This window comes from Daphnia magna, linkage group LG5 (genome assembly GCF_020631705.1).
Source record: "Daphnia magna isolate NIES linkage group LG5, ASM2063170v1.1, whole genome shotgun sequence".
Taxonomy (NCBI): Eukaryota; Metazoa; Arthropoda; class Branchiopoda; order Diplostraca; family Daphniidae; genus Daphnia; species Daphnia magna.
In genome coordinates, this window is record NC_059186.1 from 2,939,577 (window position 1) to 2,959,863 (window position 20,287).

The following is a 20,287-nucleotide window of genomic DNA, read 5'->3' on the forward strand; positions in this document are numbered from 1 at the left end:
TCAAGAATCTAAGAATATTTGTATGATATCGCCTTGTTATTAGCGACTCCAACAGCTAATAAAATTATTAGCGGTTGGAACAGCAAATAGGTTCAAGTATCTAAAAATATTTATATTATATCGCCTTGTTATTAGCGACTCCAACAGCTAATAAAATTATTAGCGGTTGGAACAGCAAATAGGTTCAAGTATCTAAAAATATTTATATTATATCGCCTTGTTATTAGCGACTCCAACAGCTAATAAAATTTGACTATTAGCGATTGGAGCCGCTAATAACAAGGCGATATAAGATGCGGGATCGGTTTGTCAGCTAATAACAGAGACATATTTAACATCGGTTTATTCGCTAAAGTAGCTAAAGAAGAAACCCCCTGTAATTTTTACCCTTTTTAATGCAGTCGTGCCACTCAACTTGGATAAAATTCCATTGAAATGAAGAGGATAAAGAGTGAGGGTGTTGACGAAATGGTGGACAGGTAAGAACCGTCTAGCCACTTAATCAACAACACTAATGACCTACTGTGGGCGTCGCCGTTCAATGCTATCCTGACCTGTTTTTTTTTATCGAATTCTTGGCCCCGGCTATTGCTGCCAGCCCATAGATAAGTTGGTTTACTATTCATTTATTTGCACGCAACGTACGAGTGATTTCAAGAAAAATGCGCAGTAACGCTAAAGCAATTGAGCCAGACGCGTGAGCTGAAGAAAATGTCACAACCAACACAGTGCGCCGTACCGGAGACGACCGGGCAGCTAGACCATAAAACACCAAAGCGCCTCGAGCATCAAAATTGGACTCAAATTTCTTATTGACGTAAAGTACGAGGATTACAGCATATCTGCGATCTTTGCTTCAGATCCGCAATTCACTAGCACAGAGGTAAATTCATTTATTTACATTCACGTAATACAATCACGTCTTATACGAATCGCTTTCATTACAGGGGAATGTGAGCTTCAAAAATCAGTGTTTCATGCCCAATGAACGCTCACATTTCATCATTCCAAATACAATCGTTGCGAGCGTTTCGGCATTTGGGAGTCAGTTTCGGATTCATTCAGATTTCCTGATTGAAGCGAGTCATAACCTTTGACATAAGCAACAACGTCCCATTTTATTTGCTGTTGCGACACTCCATCGAGATAAAAGAAAGTTCTCCCCTACCCACTCCCCACACGTCTATGTCATCAGGATCGAAAAGGACATTCAGGTAAGTCGAAGCAAAGGGAAAGGGGAGAGCAAATGATCCATGATGGCCGCCATAGCAAACCCTTACTCCTTCTTTTTTTACAAAGCGTCATACAGACGCGAGGGTTGTCGCCATCGGGACTTGACAGCACTTCACTTCAGCGTGCATTTTGCCCGTCTTTCAACGCCTCATCAGTGATGCTTTGTGTTTGCTGTGGAAGATTTCATCACCAACCACAACATCCTCATTACAGCTGTTGACAGTGAACTAGTGAACTGAAATTTTCCAAAAAGGTAAGCATTCTCTCGTCTTCTGAAACTGAGGCAGTTACTTAAGGCAAACAGGTGACACGTTTGGTAGTTTCCTATTAGGTAAGTTAGGGAAAAGGGAAGGGAGAGAAAGGAAATCCAAAATGGCCGACCATTTGCTAGTTTCTCCTCTTCAAACGTCAGCTATTAGAAGGGGAGGATTGAAAAAAGTTCATTTAATTCTGGTGCTTCTCTCTAGTTGTGTGTTTACGTTTTGATCGCCGCCAGGCTGATACTCTTCCGTTTGTTGCTGTTTTTCATTTGTTTAAATGCTTTAACGGGTTCAGAAGTCAAATGATGTGTATTTAAAGGTATTGACAAAATAAAGCATTTTCCTAGGAGATGAGCTTTTTAATCGAGGTCATAATCTTTAGATGTTAAACAAATGTCACATTACATGTAATCCAAGAGTTTCTTTCATTTCCTATTTGCTTTTAACAGAGGAGAACAATTTCAGAACAGAGAGAGAATGTTCTGGTTTCCGGTAACCATTCTAATTTTGTTGTGGTGATTTATTGGGCTGGATTGCTCAACTAGAATCCTTACTGGCTGATTAAATTCATGGTTTGAGCCACAAAATAGGAGAGCTTCCATCCCATAGAATTCACTATTGGGATGCTAACCAGATACGTTAGAACATTTGCATTAGGGCCAGTGGCGTTATTTATCAAAGACATGGCCAGTTCCCTGGCGACAACCGCCTTTACAGTTGCAATGTAAGATGTCGTAACGTCCTAACCCGCAGTACGGAGTTCTAGCTGTGCCATCACGACAACAGCAATCGGTTTTCCTTGTACATAGCAAGTAGCAACAATCAGCATCCATCAACCATCAGTCCTTCGTCCACTCCACACGTCATCGCAAGAACAGCGAAAACAACAGAGATGCCGCACGTAAGTGTTATGTTTGACATGTTTCAATCTGCCGGGCATACAACTAATGGAATATCTATAAATTACATTTTGGATCAAGTTTTGAAGTTTCAAGTTTGTTTTTGTTTTTTTGGGTCGAAAAGGAATAAATTTGGCATCGCTGTTGGCTTTTCTTACAGGCAAGGTATAGGAGTCTCAACTCCATCTCGTTCAGGGGCCTGAACGCTTTCAGGCAAAACATGACGACAACTCCTGTTAGGGTTCAGGTCCCTGGCCTCAATTTGCAGCAAGAGATAGACAGTTCAATTCGCTATACTAGCGCAACTTGCCTTACGCATTCAGTTGCAACTCCATCTCGTTCAGGGACCTGAACCCTGTCAGGCAAAAACACAAAACCCCCGAGCCGTTATTTTTTTGTTTTGTGTTTGTTATTATTTATGTTTATTGTTTATTTTTCTTTCTGTTTCCTTTCCGTAATACAATGCCTTTTAACTTTATAATTTTGTTTTCATTTATTAGAATATTACTTAATTAAGCAACGATATAATTTCATTAAAATTACTGTAATAATTGGAAAATTGCTCGAAGGCGCGTAGCGACTGAAGAGCAGTTGAGATTGTATGGAAAGTTAAAGCGAAACCTTAAACCTTGTGTTGACCCGTTCATTAGCTGTCTTTCAAAGTGAGTTTTCTTCTGGCCCCCTATCGGTCTTACCCCTCAGACCTTTAGAAGCATAACATAACAACAACAAAAAATTGAGCCACATTAAATCCCAGACAAAAACGCGATGAATCCTATGAACCACGGCGACCGCCGTTCGCGAAGGATCCGCCTCGTCCTCTGAAAATAAAAATACATCAGAGAATTAACTTTGGGACTGGAGGGTGGGATATTTTTTACCAAGGTTTAAGGTTTCGCTTTAACTTTCCATACAATCTCAACTGCTCTTCAGTCGCTACGCGACTTCGAGCAATTTTCCAATTGTATGAAAATTCGCTCACCTAAAACCTTGTGACTTTAAAGCATACTCAATAACTCAAACTGTTTGCAACACTGCGTTCGCAAACTCTCTCCCTGAATCGACCTCGCGTCTGTAGTGTCTTACAAAAACTGATTCCGATGCCCAACCTCCGCTCCGAAGGATATTTTCGACTGATACTCCAGCACTGGCCGCTCTGGATGCTGAAGCTCCTCTCGTCGAATGCGCTGAATACACAGAAGTATCTACTCCGGCTTCCGCCAACAAGGCCTTAATCCATCGACCAATAGTTGACGCTCCCACTGATCTGAAGGGGGACCTGGTGGCTAGGAATAAAAGACTCTGGTCGTTCTTCCTAAATACATCCGACGCTTTGACGTAAGCCTCCAGACAGACCACCGGGCAAGTAAAAGTGGGTGGGTCCAGCCTTCTCAAGTTGAACACCTTTAGGGCCGCCTGGCGTTGGGCCTTTCTGGGACGCGTTAGGCTCAATTTTACTCCCTGGGAACTAAATGCAATCGAGTCACGAGATATTGACGCCAGTTCCGACACTCTGCACAGGGAAGTCAGGGCCAATAACATTACCGTCTTACTTGATAACTTGGCAAAGGGTGTTTCTGAATTTGCCTGCCAATCCAAAAATCTTAAAACCTCGTTTACGTCCCAAAAATTATTGTACTTAGGAGCCGGGGGTTTAACATTATAAATACCCTGCATGACCTTCCTCACCATCGGGTGCTTCCCTACATCAAAGCCATCAATGGCCTTCAGAGTCGAGCTCAACATCGAGCGATAAACGTTTATCGACCTGTAGGCCTTTCCTTCGTTACATAACCCCGCTAGGAAATCTAATACCTTATTCAAACCAGGAGACAGGGGATCTTCACTCTGACGAAAACACCAAGTACGCCAACCGTTCCAGGCGCTCTGGTATGCTCGACCACTCCTTTCGAAAGGCCCTGGGCCTCATATCGTTCCCGGATAATCTCCAGGCGGCTAGTGACAACGTCCGACTGGATACTAGCGGATGCGGACATCCCAACGGATCCGACAGGATCCCGTTGAATGTTGGTAAAATCCGAGGGGGCTCGCACACCAGACTCATCAGAACTGGGTACCAGGGTTGCGCTGGCCAAATCGGGGCTATCAGAACCATCTCTGCCCGATCCTTCCTTATCTTGTTCAGGCAACGCTGAATCATTGGGGGGAAGGAATATCCCACGAAGAGGCTCCAATTCAGGCTGAAAGCATCCACGGCCATTGCCTCCGGTTGGTGCTGCCAGCTGGCGAAGAGCTCCAGCTGTCGATTCCAATTCGCAGCAAACAAGTCCGCTTGTGGGTCCCAAATGGTCTGTAGCTGACGGAAGACGGACTGATCCAGCATCCAATCGCTCACATCGGGGCGCATCCGTGACAACCGGTCTGCAAGAATATTAAGAGCACCCGGAAGGTATAAAGCCGACACCGTTAAGAGGCGATCCTCGCACCATTCTACGATCCGCGCCGCAATCGAACATAAATTTTTTGAGCGCGTCCCTCCTGACTTGTTCACATAAGCGACAGCCGTACGATTATCCAACATTAATTGAACCGCAATGTTGGAAGCTCCTGCCGTAAAGGACTTCAGCGCCCACAGTGCCGCTAATAACTCTAGCTCGTTAATATGCCGACTCTTGTCTTCACTAGTCCACGGGCCACTCGCCGACGCCCCATTCAGCGCTGCGCCCCAACCTGAGAGCGAGGCATCGGAGTAGATGATCAAATCGGGAATGCTCGCTGAAATAGCTTTCCCGTTTACCATGGCCAAATTGTCTTTCCACCAACTCAAATCTTGACGGGCTCCCACGCTCAAAATGACTTTGGACTGGAGGTTCTCACCCAACCGGTCTGCATGCTCGATGTACAGTTGCTGAATTACTCTAAAGTGAGCTTGAGCAAATGGAATAGCCTGCACAGCCCACGCAAAATTACCCAAGATTTTTGCAATATCCCGCAACGATATTGTTTCTGTATTCAGGGCTTTCTCGCAAAGCAGAACAATCTCACTTATCTTTTTCGGAAGAAGTGACAAGGAAAGTTTCTCTGAATTGATTAGGAGGCCCAGATATTCGATACACTTCGCCCCTTCTCCTATCGATTTTTCCGTATTTATTAAGAACCCACAAGCTTCCAAAATCCGCACTGTCGTAGCAAAATCTTTTTCTACCCCTTCCTTGGACTGGTTCAGAATAAGGATGTCGTCCAGGTAAATTATCAGCCTAATCCCCTGTCTACGCAAAAAGGCGACCACCGGCTTCAAAATTTTGGTGAACGCCCATGGAGCCGACGCAAGGCCAAAGCATAAAGATAAAAATTGATAACCCTTCCCCCTCCACCTGAACTGAAGAAATTCTTGGTCGTCTGGGTGGAGTGGGATAGTCAAATACGCGTCCTTCAAGTCGATCTTGCAAAAATGGTCGCCCTCCCTCACTAGCTCTTTCAAAACCCCAATACCTTCCATTTTGAAATGCTTCGGCTCCACCAACCGATTAAGCCGTCTTAAATTAATAATCGGCCGATAGCCGCCCGAACCCTTCGGTATCACAAATAACCCGCTCACGAATCTCTGCTCTGGGCCAGCCACCTCTTTAATCGCTTCTTTCTCGATTAAAGCTTTAATTTCCTCGTCACAAATTGCCATCACTTTCTCACTCATACGCATGTTGTTTAAATAAAAGGTGACCGTTGGCCTCTCTAAAAACGGGATGCGCACTCCTAATGAGACTGCCTCCAAGACCCACCGATCTTGAGTCAAAGTCGGCCAAAACTCGGAAAAACGTTTAACTCTACCACCCAGATGATGAATGTCACCGGTGGAATCCTTAACTAAAGGGATAGAAAAATGTTCATACCTTCCTCCCCTTGACTGTTGGTTGAAACTACCGCTCTTGTTGAACTCGTTCGAACCTCTGTAAGGCTGGAAACGCCCGTTGTAACGTCCATGCTCCCTGCCACTCCGGAAGTTGCTGCTATCACGCGTGTAGGATCTTTGATGAGAGCCGCCGGCTCTTCCCATATTTCTCAGCTTCCGGTCGTCGTCTGCATCACGCACCATCCTTCTCAAAAAGCTCCTACCAAAGAGAGACCCGGTCTCTTTCTTGCAGAAACGATGAGGCTCGTTCAGCAAAGACACGAATTTGGGGTCTGTAGTCTTCAAAATATTCTCCCGTCTCCTCGCCGTCAGGTTGAAGAATGAATTGCCCCAGAGCTGCAAGGCCGTCCCAGTGGCTTCGGATAAAGGAGAGTCCTTTAAGGCTGGTTCTTTCGATAAATTCTCCCATACGAATAACAGCGGCCGGGCGATGTCCAAAATCTTGTATTGCTCGGCCAATAAACTCTTCTCGATGGACTCTGCTTTTGTCGCCTCCACACTCTTCAAATCCTTCAGTCTTCTCGCCATAGAGCTGTCCAGCTGCGGGCATACCAGCTCAAAGGAATCCGATCTGAAGCTTGGTACATACTTCTCTCTTAACTGCTTACCCTCCGCCGGCTTCAATTTTGCAGTCATCCAGGATCTTAAGTCTCTGCCCATCTCGCGGTCCAGGGTGAATTTTCCGCTGAGCGGGGCTGGAGCAATTGGGGCCACACCTGGGTCTGCGTCCATGCCCGGAGGACCGTCCCGTGGTGGACGGTCTCTTGAACGGCTGCGTGATTCCCTATCACGTTCTTCTCTTTCCCGGCGACGTTCACGCTCCCTTTCCCTTTCTCGATTAGCTCTCTCTACCTCTTCTCTTAAGGTTCTCTCTCTCTCTTCTCTGTCCTCTCGATCCATTCTTTCTCTCTCCTCTTGATCTCTCCTATCTCTCTCTTCCTCTCCTCAACGGTCATGTCGGCTACGCCCACTTCTATTATCTGAACCTGCACTCGAACTTGAACCCGATCTGGCACTACTCGACGACATGACCGCTTCGAGCGACAGCTGAAAAAGGTCTGAGGGGTAAGACCGATAGGGGGCCAGAAGAAAACTCACTTTGAAAGACAGCTAATAAACGGGTCGACACAAGGTTTTAGGTGAGCGAATTTTCATACAATTGTGAATTTCCACTCATGGGTATTCGGGTAGTGGAACCGGTTCCAAAACCCGATATGATTACTGTGTACCCTATTTGACTTGTTTTTTGCAATACATCATAGTTTTATTTATTTTCCTTCACTTGCACACCCATTTTAAGTTAAGGCTGGGCCATATCTTTTAAATTGGGTATTTTAAACGAAAGAAAACCGCTTGATAAGCACCTACCCGAGTAATGACCCATCAGCTATTTTTCAGGTAGGTAGGTCGGTGCGGTTTAACGTGTCTCGGGTAATCCCTGTATCACAGTACACAAAATTAAAATAGCTTTATAGGTAACAATATTAGGTCGAAATAAACAAATTTTACAAAAATGGATAGCCGATGATGGGGCTATTAGGGTGTTCCGTTTTACAGAAATTTTCGAATTTTGATGACGCTCTTCTATTTTGGGGTGTTCATAGCAATAAAAAAAATTGTTAAAAAAAATGGCGACGATCAAATAAAAATTAGACCCCTCAGCGGGAAAAAAACGTGAAAAAGCGTGAAAAAACGCATTTTAAATTCTATATCTCATTATACCGATACAATTTTTATAGTGCTCATCAATAATATTAATTAACACTATATTTTCTACTCATATAAAAAATTTCATGAAGATTAAGCTACATTTAGACATCTCAGAAGTTATTTTTGTGAATTGTGCAACCCTGGTTATGTATATTTCTTCCTATCTGACAGTTTAATCCGGCATTACTAGTTTTGCTTTTACTGTGTTTTACTCTTGTGCGAATTAATTGAACTGTGTGGCGTGAAACTAATATAACTACAAAAATCGTGAAAACAGTTCGTGTAAATAGAAATAAAGAAGACTGGCTACTTGGTAAAGCGTGCGATAAAAGTTTAGCTATTGGCTCACGACTTCCATTGCAACTGAAAGTCATGCGTAGGTTTCTTTCTTTCAGGCTGTTGGATGTTAACAAGCCGACTAAACAAATATTCAGAGTGATTCTTGATGAGCTTAAAGAAATCTGGGGAAGAGCAGCCATTCCCATCAAAGTTGACAGAAACTGTTTACGACAACTCCTCAAAATCCACCAAGATTGGTTTGCCATTACCAAAATTAAGATTGATTCAAGACAGACTGTTAATTCAAAGAAGCATATTGCAAATTTTAAGACACGAATGAATACTTTGTGCGATCTGACACCAAGTGATGTAGAAAACAAACTGAAGGCATCAAGAAAAACGTACTGGAAAGAAGATTTTATGTTCTTAATAGGACAAAGAGAGTATCCACAGCGTGGTCGTATGGCCAATGTTGACCGAAACGAAGCTCAAAGAGCAAATATTCAATCACTGAGAAGTTCACGAACAAATACACCTTCGTTGCCCGCATCAAATGAAACATCCGATGAATCAATATCTGTCGGCAGCAACGAATCAGAGGACTTATCGCAGTTTTCCAGTGATGAAGAATATTATGAACCTCGCAGAACCCCACGTCCATCATCGGTAATATTAGAAATCCCTGCCAAAAATCTTACCAAAGCAACAGGCCAGGTAGCAGATAGCAGAGATCTTAGTTTACGTGACCATTTGACGATCCAATCTGCTTTGGTTGCTGCTGGAGGTGGCAATATCAATGATTTTTCGATGTCCCTCACCACAGTTCACCGACAAAGACAGCAGTTAAGGAAAGAAATATCGGATGGTATCAAAGAAAGGTTTATTCCACCATCGTCCATTCTAATCCACTGGGACTCTAAGCTCATCAAGTATATTAAATTGATCCGAGAGATTACATGTCTTTCTTAATAAAAATTCTTTGTTCACTAGATATCTAACTGGAAAAGTAGACGATCGCGTTGCGATCCTAATAAGTGGAAAACCTGATCTTGAAAACCCTAAATTACTGGGCATTCCAGTGATAGCGAATTCTACTGGGGAAGCTCAACACAACGCCGTCATTGATTTACTTAGAGAGTGGAAGGTTTTTGACAAAGTTGTTGGTTTGGTGTTTGACACTACGGCCAGTAACACCGGTCGCTTGAAGGGAAGTGCCACTAGTATTGAAAAAACACTTGGTCGAGCAGTATTATGGTTTGCATGTAGACATCACGTTTACGAAATACATGTCAAACATGTATCTGATTCGGTAATGGGAAAGCGAAACAGCCCATCAGAAGCGCTGTTCGTCCGGTTTCAAAAGGATTGGAAAGACTTTGATCAAGAACAAAGTGTAAGTTGGTTCCTCCTTACAATAAGTGAATGAAAATGAATAAGTATTGAACACATTTTCTTTTATCCTTCAGAATCTGGTGCTCTTTGATTGGGAGGTAAATGATGATCTGATAAACGTTGGACATCAAGTACTTGAATGGGCAACGGGATGTCTTGCGTCCAAAACATTTCCTGGCGAGGACTATCGTGAATTAGTTCAACTTACAGTTTTATTTTTGGGCGGAACTGTCCCTGACTTTCGATTCAGAAAACCAGGTTCGCTACTTTCATTATTTCAACGGAAACGGTCTAATCCATCATATTGTTTACTTGTATTCTGAATAATAGGTGCGCACCACCATGCCCGTTTTATGGCTTATTCGATATACTTTCTCAAAATGCAACTTCTTTCTTATCAATTTGAAATGAGCCACGAGGAATCAAAAGCTGTAAACGAGATGTCAATATTCATTGCGCTTTTTCACAGCGAAGCGTTTTTAAAATCCAGGCTGTCCACAATCTCACCAGCAGTGGATTTGAAATACTTGTCTTTAATGCAACTGTACAAACAAGAAAATCTGGCAGCTGCTACCGTTGCGATAAAGTCTGTGCATAATCATTTATGGTACTTAACTGAAGAAGCAGTGGTACTATCTATTTTTGACAGCGAACTTGATTCTGCTCTAAGACAGAGTTTGGTTGAAAAGCTGCTAACGATCCCTCGTCCTAAATCGTACGCCCCCGGGAAACCGAAATTTCCCAAAATAAATAGCGCCGGAACGATTATCGATTACCCAAATCAATTGACAACTTTCCTCGGGCCTTGTAGCTGGTTGTTATTCTCTTTGCTGAATTTAGGTGATGAATGCTTTGATTGGATGTATACACCAGTGGATTCTTGGAAAAATATGGCTGGGTATAAAAAAATTGAAAAGATTGTGCGTTCATTTGAAGTTGTAAATGACTGCGCTGAGAGGGCGATAAAATTGATTTCAGACTTTAAAGATACGGTGGTAAAAGTAACTGACCAGGAGTATTTATTCCAGGTGATAGAAGATCACAGAACACACTTAACATCGTTCAATAAATCTAGTTTGAAAAACCTTTGAATTGTTGTATCACTGAACGAAAATAATACAATTTCTTTTACAATAATAACTTCTGAGATGTCTAAATGTAGCTTAATCTTCATCAAATTTTTATATGAGTAGAAAATATAGTGTTAATTAATATTATTGATGAGCACTATAAAAATTGTATCGGTATAATGAGATATAGAATTTAAAATGCGTTTTTTCACGCTTTTTCACGTTTTTTCCCGCTGAGGGGTCTAATTTTTATTTGATCGTCGCCATTTTTTTTAAAAATTTTTTTTATTGCTATGAACACCCCAAAATAGAAGAGCGTCATCAAAATTCGAAAATTTCTGTAAAACGGAACACCCTAGGGGCTATCCACTTCCGTAAAATTTTTACTTAAAAAAATGCCTAACCGAGTAGTAAACCGATTGGATATTTTTGTCGGTGTGGTTTGACGGATCGTGAACTAAATGAATTATAATCGGTAAACCATAATCTCTATATTTGAAAAAAATTACAGGAACGGATAGCTCTTGATTAGATCAATCCATTTGTGCAAAATTATCGCATTAAAAAATTTTACTAGGGTAGTAAACCGATTTACAATATTTTGCTTTGGTTGGTACGGTTTCACGGGTATCGGGTAACCCCCACCTCCCTGATTTATGTAAAACTTCAATAATTTTTTGCGGAAAAACTATAAGTCCAAATTAAATAAATTTTACAGATATCGATAGCCCTCATCAAAAGCTACCCATTTCTGTAAAAATTATGAAAAAATATTCATAAACAAAAAACTTAAGACAAGACGTTTTTTTATAGTTTTTGCGCTCTATGGATATACTCGACCCTATAGAGCAGTACAACATGCTGCGTTGCGCATTCTCCACAAATGTTAAAATCTCATTTGTGTCCAAATTGTCTGCAGCCGCTGCAGCCTCTTATGGAGAAAATACCTTTTTCGCTTTTAAAATTGAGTTTTGTTAAATAAAATTGTGATTTCTTCCCTTCTCTTAGTGAAATTGTAATCGCAATTCATTTCTTTATAATCTGTAATTTTTTTTTAGACCCAAGTCATTGAATTGTTTTGAATTTAATTATTTATTGTTAGGGGTTTATTTTTGTTCTTGTCTTCTAGCAGAAGAATTTCATTGTCATTGTGCGTTTGTTCTCGTTAGAAACGTAAAACTTGACAGGTGTCATGAAGTGTTGCGTCTTAAACTGTGTAATGCAACACACGAACGGAGTAAAGTTTTTGGTGTTTCCGAAAAGAAATCCTCGATGTAGTAAAAAATTACAAGAACTTCAGAGTTTACGGAGGAAAGCGTGGTTAAAAAATTTATGGTTAAAGAAGTGTAACATCAACAAACATTCTAGAGTTTGTTCCTATCATTTTGTGAGAGGTAAAAATTTTAGTGTTTGTTAAAATCATATAATATAGCTATATACTTACCATGAACTATGTTTTTAGAAGTCATTTTTACATCTCATTTAGATGACTCACACCCTGACTGGGCCCCTACACTTAATATAACATTTGATGATAAAGGTAAATCACATCGGTTGAACAAACTGAAGCAGGAGCGATTCTCCCGAAGAATGGAAAGGGAACTAGCCAATCAAAAAAAAAAATGAAATTGGTGTTGAAATGCCTGTGAGTAAGAATATCAGTTAAAATGATTTACCCTATTTCAGTTTATTAATTCATTCACAACATACATTAGGTCATATAAGATACTGATAACAATTTGTCGTACAATAATTGCATTCTCGAAGATTCCAGCAACTTAGTTGATGGTGATAGAGATCAAGTAATTGTCTAAGATCACTTAATATTTTTTTTTTACACTTATAATCTATCAAATCTTTCTCACATGAGGTTCAAGTAATCATTGCTGAATTAAGACAACAACTGGAAATTGTTACAGAAGAAAAAAACCAGTTGTTGGTTGAAAATCATAAACTAATGGAGCAAACTGATCAATTAGCTGCTTCACTTAGTTGTCTCAATGTTGAGCTCCACAACATGAAGACAGAAAAGGCTGAACAACCAAAATGTGCTGTTGAAACTCATAGAATGTCGTACATTTCCTTTAAATATGACCCATGTCGGAGTTTAATAGCACACAATTTACTAACCCAACCATTACTTACCATGAAATTGGCGGATAAAGTCTATTTTACCCGACCAAAGTAAACTTTATTGTTACTTTACTTTTACTGAATTCAGAGAAGCAAGTATACTGAACTGATATGTATTTACTTGTAAACTGAATAAATGTTCGGCTTAAATTCCAATGTTGCCAACTGTTGGAATGCAATGTTGCCGTCATTAATTGGTAATATAGATTAAATTCGTATATAGATATTGCCATATATTTATATTGTCACGAGCGATCACGGGGTAACACTATTTATTAGGGGATTTTCGATCAACACTCACAAGTACACAAGATGCAATAGAAGAGGGTAACACCAAGACAGAAAAACTAACTACACTTAGCAAAGAGAATGAAAATAACTCACGACTAACACAAGACTGCTAGCCTACTCAACTCCCCCCGGGTTTTTCATCGTTTGACTCTTCCGTCCATTCAAGGCTAAAGCGATTGGAGGATGTAACATGACCATTTCTGACGGATGGCGAGTCTCTCCGTTACACCCATAACGGAGGGTGAGAACGGGCGTCGAAGCTCTCTCTCTCACGCCACTCTCGTATTTCTTGAACTAGCAAGAAACCATTCGCTACATCCCCCTCCTCAGCCGGCGACTCGACCCGATCGCACTTTCCCTCGAACAGAAACTAGACGGGCCTAATGTCTCGTTCTAATTAACATACATGAAACCAATTCAACACACTAACTTTAACGGCAGAAAAACCACACATAAAATACCGGACATACTACATATAAGGGAGGAAAAAAAGAGAAAAAAAAACAGTTAGGAATAAGAATAATGACACAAATCAAAACTGAAATAAGTTGTTCTGTGTTTGGGGGGGGGGGGTTCGGATTACAACCGTCCCTCCACTTCAGCTTCATGCAAAGCTAATCGGCCTTCCAGTTCGAGTAACAACTGAGGCGAGAACCAGCAGGGCGAGCGACAACTGATATCGGCGCCAGCCGCAAAATAGCACAGTCACGGGAACCAGCAGTAGGCCAATTATGGCTACGGCTAGTTCATAGGGGTATCGGGGGCCGACGGTGCGGTTGACCTCCATATCCACTCTCGCTTTCTCTTGTTCTTCAATGGCGCGCAAGTGCTCACCCATGAGTGAAAGACGGCTCCCAAACCTAGCGTGTGGCGATAGTAAGGGCTTGGTAGGCGCACTGTTTTTCTCGCCGGGAGGGGGATTTTCTCTTTCAGCGTCCTCGGGTAGGAGCTGATCTCGATTCTCCAGCTGCGTCAGAGTCGGTAAAGTATGGTTACTGAGTGGATGTATGACACTTTTCTTGAGGCTTGCTTGAAAAATCCAGTCGTCGGTGTGGGCGGAACACGACATGGGAGCCTCGAAGACATCAAACGCTTCCTTCTCGATGACGGTGTTGGGCCTCCCGCGTTTGTGTGGACAGGTGAACGTGATAGTGTTTCCTTGTGTGGTGGAGTAACCCCATCTACGGTGACCTAAATAAACCGTCTGTTGGCCTCTCCAGGGCGAAAGCTTAGTTCTGCAGTAGATGCGGCTCCGCACCTCGTCCTTCAAAAACAGTGCCATAGCACAGCTCGACTCCCGGTGCTTCCTACTTACGGCTCGGCTGAGTGGGCATATGGACGTAGGTGAAGCCACGCAGCGGGAAGAATCGGGGGCCGTCAGTTCCACGAAGGCCTGGCTATCTCTAGCCACGGCGAGAAATGGAGGAAGGGGCTCAAACTGAGCACCTAGTGTGGCATTGCCAATGGGGCGCGGTAAGCTGACGACCTCATATAGCGTAAACCTAAAGGGGAACTCGAACACGGGTAAATGTATAAAAATGCGGAGGTATTTACCTACGGTCGCTACGACAACCTTCGCTTCTGTGTAAACCTTCCAGATATCCCCGTTCTGAATGGAGGGACTCAGCGACCAGCCGGGCGGTAAAACCGCCTTGATTTCCTTCAGCACCGCTTGCACTTGCAATGGAGGGAAAAGAGTAACAGGAAGCCGCCCCATGGACATAGTGGCGATGCCAACCGAAAAATTATTCAGCGCCTCATCAAGCCAGGCGATGGCGGACTCCACCTGCCGAAACGCATCTTCCACTTTCGAAATAGCTATCCAATGAGTTTCCATTTCCCGTGCAACACCATCCATTTTTTGGTCCAGTTTCCAGGTTTCCTTCTCGATTTGTGCGAAAGCGGTCTGTAATTCGGCCACAGCGTCAGCGACTGCTTTAGTCTCCCACAAGGTCTCATTGATGAGAGTTGCGTGAACCTCCAAAGCATGCACAATGGACGTAGTCTGCGTGGATAACCTGTCAAGGCGACCGTGTACATGCTCGAGATCCTCCTGCGTGGACACTTTGAAGAGCCAATTTAGGACTTTGCCACCTCCGTCGATTAGTCCTCGCTTTCGCCTCGCAGCTTGCAGGTTGACGGCCACCTTTAGATCACTGAAACGTTGGTTACAGCGTCGCAGCTTCCCTAGCTCGACGGTTGCTCTCCCCTTCACATGCTGTTGTAGCGTTAGCTTGAATTTGTCTCTAGGGCCGTCATAACGATTAGCCATAGTATCCATCCTCACGTCGAGCCACTCTTGCAGGGTCTTCATCATGGTCGTCAGGTGATCAAACGTAAGGTCGGTAGCCACGACCCATTCGGAATCAGAGAACGATACCTCGCCCTCTGACTTAAAAATCACCCCTTGGTAAGCCACTACTTCCTTGGTTGAGGTGGGCTTAAACTCTCCCATCACCGTGAGAAACAATAGGAGCGGGAAGGTCAACAAGAATGTTTTTCTGGCCGCCCGGATCCTCGCGGAACGACGGAGGCCTCCGCCTACCTCTTCAGCGGCTGTTGTAGCTTGCTGCGCGATGGTTGATTCCAACGACGGAGGCCGCTCCGGTGGTTGGACCTGCTCCCGATTTCCAGTGGGGGCCTGGGGCGAGTCCTGCTGAGAGGCCTCTTCATCGCCGGAGCTCAAGGCCCTTGTAGTTTTCACCTGGGGCCTAGGGCTCACACAATCGATGAAGGGCTTCATGCGCTCCACATGCACAATTTGGACTTGGGGGACCTGCCAAGTCTGATCTCGTAGTTGCTGGGGGTGGTTTCGCGTATGATCGTGTAGGGACCAAACCAGCGATGTAGAAGCTTTTCCGACTTCCCGATCTTCCGGACTGGTTTGTAAATTAACAGCTCCTCACCCGGCAGGTAAGTCGGGGGTTCTCGGCGTCCCCCATCGTACCGAGTCTTTTGTTTTCTGTGTACAGCAGCACTGAGCCTCTGTACATCTTGACGCGCTCGGTGTAACCTTCCTAGGGCCCATTCCGTGGGGTCTTGGTCGCGAGGAGGAACAAGATTCGGGTCGGAATTTAAGGCTCCGTCGACAGGAAGAATGGGCTCCCTCCCATACACGAGGTAGAAAGGGGTTCTTCCCGTGCTCTCCTGACGACTGGTATTGTAGGCAAAGGTAACGTATGGTAAGGATTCATCCCAATCCCGGTGATCCGCACTTACATACATGGATAACATATCAGCCAGAGTGTGATTTAGCCGTTCGACCAAACCATTCGCCTGGGGCCGGTATGCCGTGGTGGGCGTATGGTTGGTTTCCATCGCCTGTAGTACCTTTCGTGTCACCTCGGCCATAAAACAGCGTCCTTGATCGGTTGTCAACTGACGAGGGGCTCCGTGACGCAACAATACACTTTTCACTAAGAAGTCAGCCACCTCCGCGGCGTCCGCTCTCGGCAGAGCCTTAGTCTCCGCCCACTTTGTAACGTAGTCCACGGCAACAACGATGTTGGTATTACCAGTTTTGGACTGAGGGAAAGGGCCTAGAATGTCCATTCCCAGTCTCTCGAAGGGATGCTCACTCTGCTGGATCTCCATGTATCCAGCCGGACGCTGGTATATCGGTTTGCGCGACTGACACTCGCGGCACTTCCGCACAAATTCACGAATGTCATTTCCCATACCCGGTCAGTAATACCGAGCTTGCACCTTGTGGAGGGTCCGTGTTAACCCCAAATGTCCCGCAGTAATGTCATGGTGGCAGGCACGCATCACTTCCTCTCGGAATGACTGAGGGATACACAATCGTAAAAGGAGGCCGTCCTCTCTTTCTTGCGCTCGACATAGCATTCCATCTCTGAGACGGAATTGGGGATATCGCTTCCCCTCTTCCAGTTCAGAAAAGGCGCGACTCCACTCGGCTTTTTGGGCACTCAGGATTGCACTTTTGGTCTCTAGGTCGACACTCAGAGCGGTAAACATGCACTGTAATTCCTCAGGAAGCTCCAGAGGTGCGTCAGCTGGGTAACGAGACAGTGCATCGGCGTCCGAGTGTAATTGCCCGTTTCGGTACGCGATACGCAGTAAAAACTCCTGGAGTTGGAGACTCCAACGGGCTAGGCGTCCCGCTTGATCTTTCTTCGTCAGCAGCCAGCAAAGGGCGTGGTGGTCGGTCACCACCAGAGTCTCCATTCCCCAGATGTAACTGCGGAACTTCTTCACAGCCCACACTAGAGCCAAGCACTCCTTTTCTGTTATGGAGTAGTTGCACTCACTCTTGGACAGGAGTCGACTCGCATACGCTAGTGGCCTCTCAACATTGTCGACGCGTTGCAATAGTACGGCCCCTATGCCGTAATCACACGCGTCGGGGTGAATTTCAAATGGCCTATTAAAGTCGGGATAGGCTAGAGCGGCCGTTCGGGCCAGGGCTTGCTTCAAGGCGAAAAAACTCGTCTCTTGTGGCGCTTCCCATACAAAACACCCCCCTTTTTTAAACATGTCCGTCAGGGGTTTAGCATACTGCGCGAACTGAGGGATAAATCTGCGGTAATACGAACACAGCCCCACAAAGCTACGCACGCATTTCAGTCTTTCACTGGGCTTTCTGAACGAGGTGGGGGTAGGGAAATTGACTACGGCATTTATCTTTTCGGGGTCTGGGCGAATACCTAACCCACTGATTACATGACCTAGAGCCTTGATCTCGCCCGCCCCGAACTGGCACTTAACTAACTTGATCTTCAACCCCGCTCCTTGTAGGGTAGACAAGACTTGACGGACTCGGCTCAAATGCTCGTCAACCCCAGCCGCGTAAACAATAATGTCGTCCAGGTAGACGAGGCAGACTGTCCACCTGAGACCTGTAAGCACTAAATCCATCATCCGTTGGAAAGTCCCTGTGGCCGTGGACAAACCAAACGGCATCACTAAGAACTGGTAAAGACCGTCCGGCGTCACAAAAGCCGTCTTTTCTTTATCGGCCTCGTGGAGGGGTACTTGCCAGTACCCGCTCTCGAGGTCGATTGTACTAAAAACACAAGCATTCCCCAGACGAGATAACGTTTCCTCTATTCTCGGTAAGGGATATACGTCCTTCACCGAGATGGCGTTCAACCGCCGATAATCCACGCAAAACCTCCAGCTCCCATCTTTTTTTTTCCGACGGGGGAAAGCCAAGGGGAAGCCCAGGGGCTACTGGAGCGCTCGATTACTCCCTTTTGCAACATCTCGTCCACCTGCTCCTGCATTATCGCCCTCTCCTTCCATGCGCTAGAATATGAAGGATGAATAGCAAGAAACCATTCGCTACAATATGAAGTCATTATTCTGCTAGCTCAGTGGTATAGCACTGGATTATTAATTAAAAGAATCTGGGTTCAAATCTAGTTGTCCGAGGTAAATTTGTTATTATATGTTTAGTATTCAGTATATTCAATTGGTTATTAAGTTGATAAAGTGATTCTAGTATTTACTTTATTAGTATTACGACATTTTAAAAAGTATTGTTTAGTTAAGTATTGTAGGTCTTTGATAATTAAGTTAGAATTTTTTTTTACTATACTTAATTAATTAATGTTTAGGGGTGTGTTGTTACTTAATATTAGTATTGATTCAGGTATGGCTACTAATGTATCTATTTTCATGAGTTCCTCAAGTGATATTATTAAGAGTAATAGTGAAATGCTTGAAAAGTTTTATTTCAAATGCAAAAAAAGGAAATCTAGTTCAAAATCACAAATACCATTTGATGAACTGTGTTGGACATCTTTTACCATAACAATCCCACATAACACAAGGCAGTCCGTCGGATGTCCGACAGATGTCGGGGTCGGATGTTGAGTACATCTTTTTGATATCCTCCGGACAGCCCGATATCCGATTTGGATGTCCTACGGATGTATTTTTTTTTGGTTTTGACCGCCCTAAACAGCGCCGTCAGACATTCTAAGGATATCCGAGCGGGCTTTCATTTGGCTATAAATATGACATGTATTGGACATCTATTCATGAAAAAACATTAGGCTATACCAGGATTCGAACTCGGGTCTCCCGCATCACAGTCGAATCTTATTCCACTGTGCCAATCTACAGATATATTATGTATCATTTTCGAACAATACAATCGAATTGTTGTAAAACACTTGAGCTTTTTCGATAACAAATCACATACAGGATTTTTAAAAAGTCAAGATGATGTCGAACTTAGGTTAAACCAGAGGTGTATAAATTGAAATTAAACAATTTATGCTAAATATTTTTGAATTTTAAACTTCAGCATGATTTATTAAGTTTAAAGTAGTTTTTTATTATTTGAAATTATAATCCTATCATAAGTATACTTGCTTTTAATATTATTAGATGCCGAATAATATTTATTTTCTGTGAGTTAATTTTCAATGGCTTGGTTCCCATAAGCTAAACGGAAAGCTTGTGCAAACAAACTCACGACTTTCATATATTTTATTCATTTTTTGTAATAAATTTTAAAATAAACCATCCGGCAAATAGATCATTACTCCTTTATTTTTTAAATTTTTCATTTTAAATGCTGGACTTCAAATAAAAATACGTTCAAGGGAAAAATTTGAACACGGTTAAGTTTTCCCCCTCTCAAGAAATTTTGACAATTAATAATGAAACTTAATGATCGGCCCCAAATTAGTTCTAATCGAGTTAACCGCCCCGCACCGATAAAGTGCATTCGGGGTTGAAATAAGGTGCCATTTTTTCAACCGGGGCGGTGCGGGAAAAAATTTGAGGTTAACCCGTTGCCCCGAAGCAATAAAAAAAAATGCCGTTCTTTCGGTTTCAGAGTTAAAATCGGGGCAAGCGGGTAGAACGAGCTATTATCGGGGTTGTTATCGGATAGATCGGGTCAATCGATAATGTTTTTTGCATTGATGAATCGATTGATTGCAATCCAATTGATTGCAAACCCCAATTGAATTCGGGGAGAAGAATTTTCCACCCTGAGCCACGCCTCCTTGGCCCGGAATGAGAAACCCGATTTGCAAAAAAGCGCCCCGATTGGCTCGAGGCCGATCCTTAAATGAAACAATTGAAAATCTTTTTGGCTGTTGGAAGGAGGTCCGTAGAATATAATTTTCGCACATCCATTGCACTTCCAAGGTGACTAGCCGACGGACATCC

At 43.5% G+C, this 20,287-nt stretch overlaps 2 protein-coding genes and 2 long non-coding RNA genes across 6 annotated transcripts; all 4 read left to right on the top strand.

Annotated features, from left to right (window-relative positions):
• Positions 1-359: 359 nt before the first annotated feature.
• On the top strand, positions 360-2,637 carry LOC116916939. Of its 3 annotated transcripts, none has more exons than XR_006647024.1 (4): positions 360-479; positions 599-883; positions 948-1,214; positions 1,300-1,842. It is a non-coding gene; the product is annotated as an uncharacterized LOC116916939 (long non-coding RNA). The 3 variants fall into 3 exon arrangements; XR_006647023.1 differs by adding an exon at positions 1,943-2,637 and having other exon boundaries at positions 363-883; positions 1,300-1,812; XR_006647022.1 differs by having other exon boundaries at positions 368-883.
• A 5,748-nt stretch (positions 2,638-8,385) lies between these two features.
• LOC123472587 lies at positions 8,386-9,967 on the top strand. Its single transcript, XM_045174450.1, has 3 exons — positions 8,386-9,181; positions 9,243-9,645; positions 9,719-9,967. The coding sequence occupies exons 1-3, from the start codon at positions 8,589-8,591 to the stop codon at positions 9,965-9,967; spliced, it is 1,245 nt and encodes a 414-aa protein (XP_045030385.1). The 5' UTR covers positions 8,386-8,588.
• A 16-nt stretch (positions 9,968-9,983) lies between these two features.
• Positions 9,984-10,735, top strand: LOC123472544. Its single transcript, XM_045174248.1, has one exon. It carries the CDS (start codon positions 9,998-10,000, stop codon positions 10,733-10,735), a length of 738 nt encoding a protein of 245 aa, XP_045030183.1. The 5' UTR covers positions 9,984-9,997.
• A 1,102-nt stretch (positions 10,736-11,837) lies between these two features.
• Positions 11,838-12,865, top strand: LOC116930799. The gene is made up of 4 exons (XR_004398567.2): positions 11,838-12,108; positions 12,177-12,359; positions 12,430-12,516; positions 12,585-12,865. It is a non-coding gene; the product is annotated as an uncharacterized LOC116930799 (long non-coding RNA).
• Positions 12,866-20,287: the final 7,422 nt, after the last annotated feature.

What these genes read in the sequence shown, in the direction of transcription:
- LOC123472587 (XM_045174450.1), top strand. Translation starts at nt 8,589, where the DNA reads ATGAATACTTTGTGCGATCTGACACCAAGTGATGTAGAAAACAAACTG. An exon ending in TGGGACTCTAAGCTCATCAA is followed by an intron (nt 9,182 to 9,242) that starts GTATATTAAATT and finishes TTTGTTCACTAG; the next exon opens with ATATCTAACTGGAAAAGTAG. An exon ending in ACTTTGATCAAGAACAAAGT is followed by an intron (nt 9,646 to 9,718) that starts GTAAGTTGGTTC and finishes TTTATCCTTCAG; the next exon opens with AATCTGGTGCTCTTTGATTG.
- LOC123472544 (XM_045174248.1), top strand. Translation starts at nt 9,998, where the DNA reads ATGGCTTATTCGATATACTTTCTCAAAATGCAACTTCTTTCTTATCAA.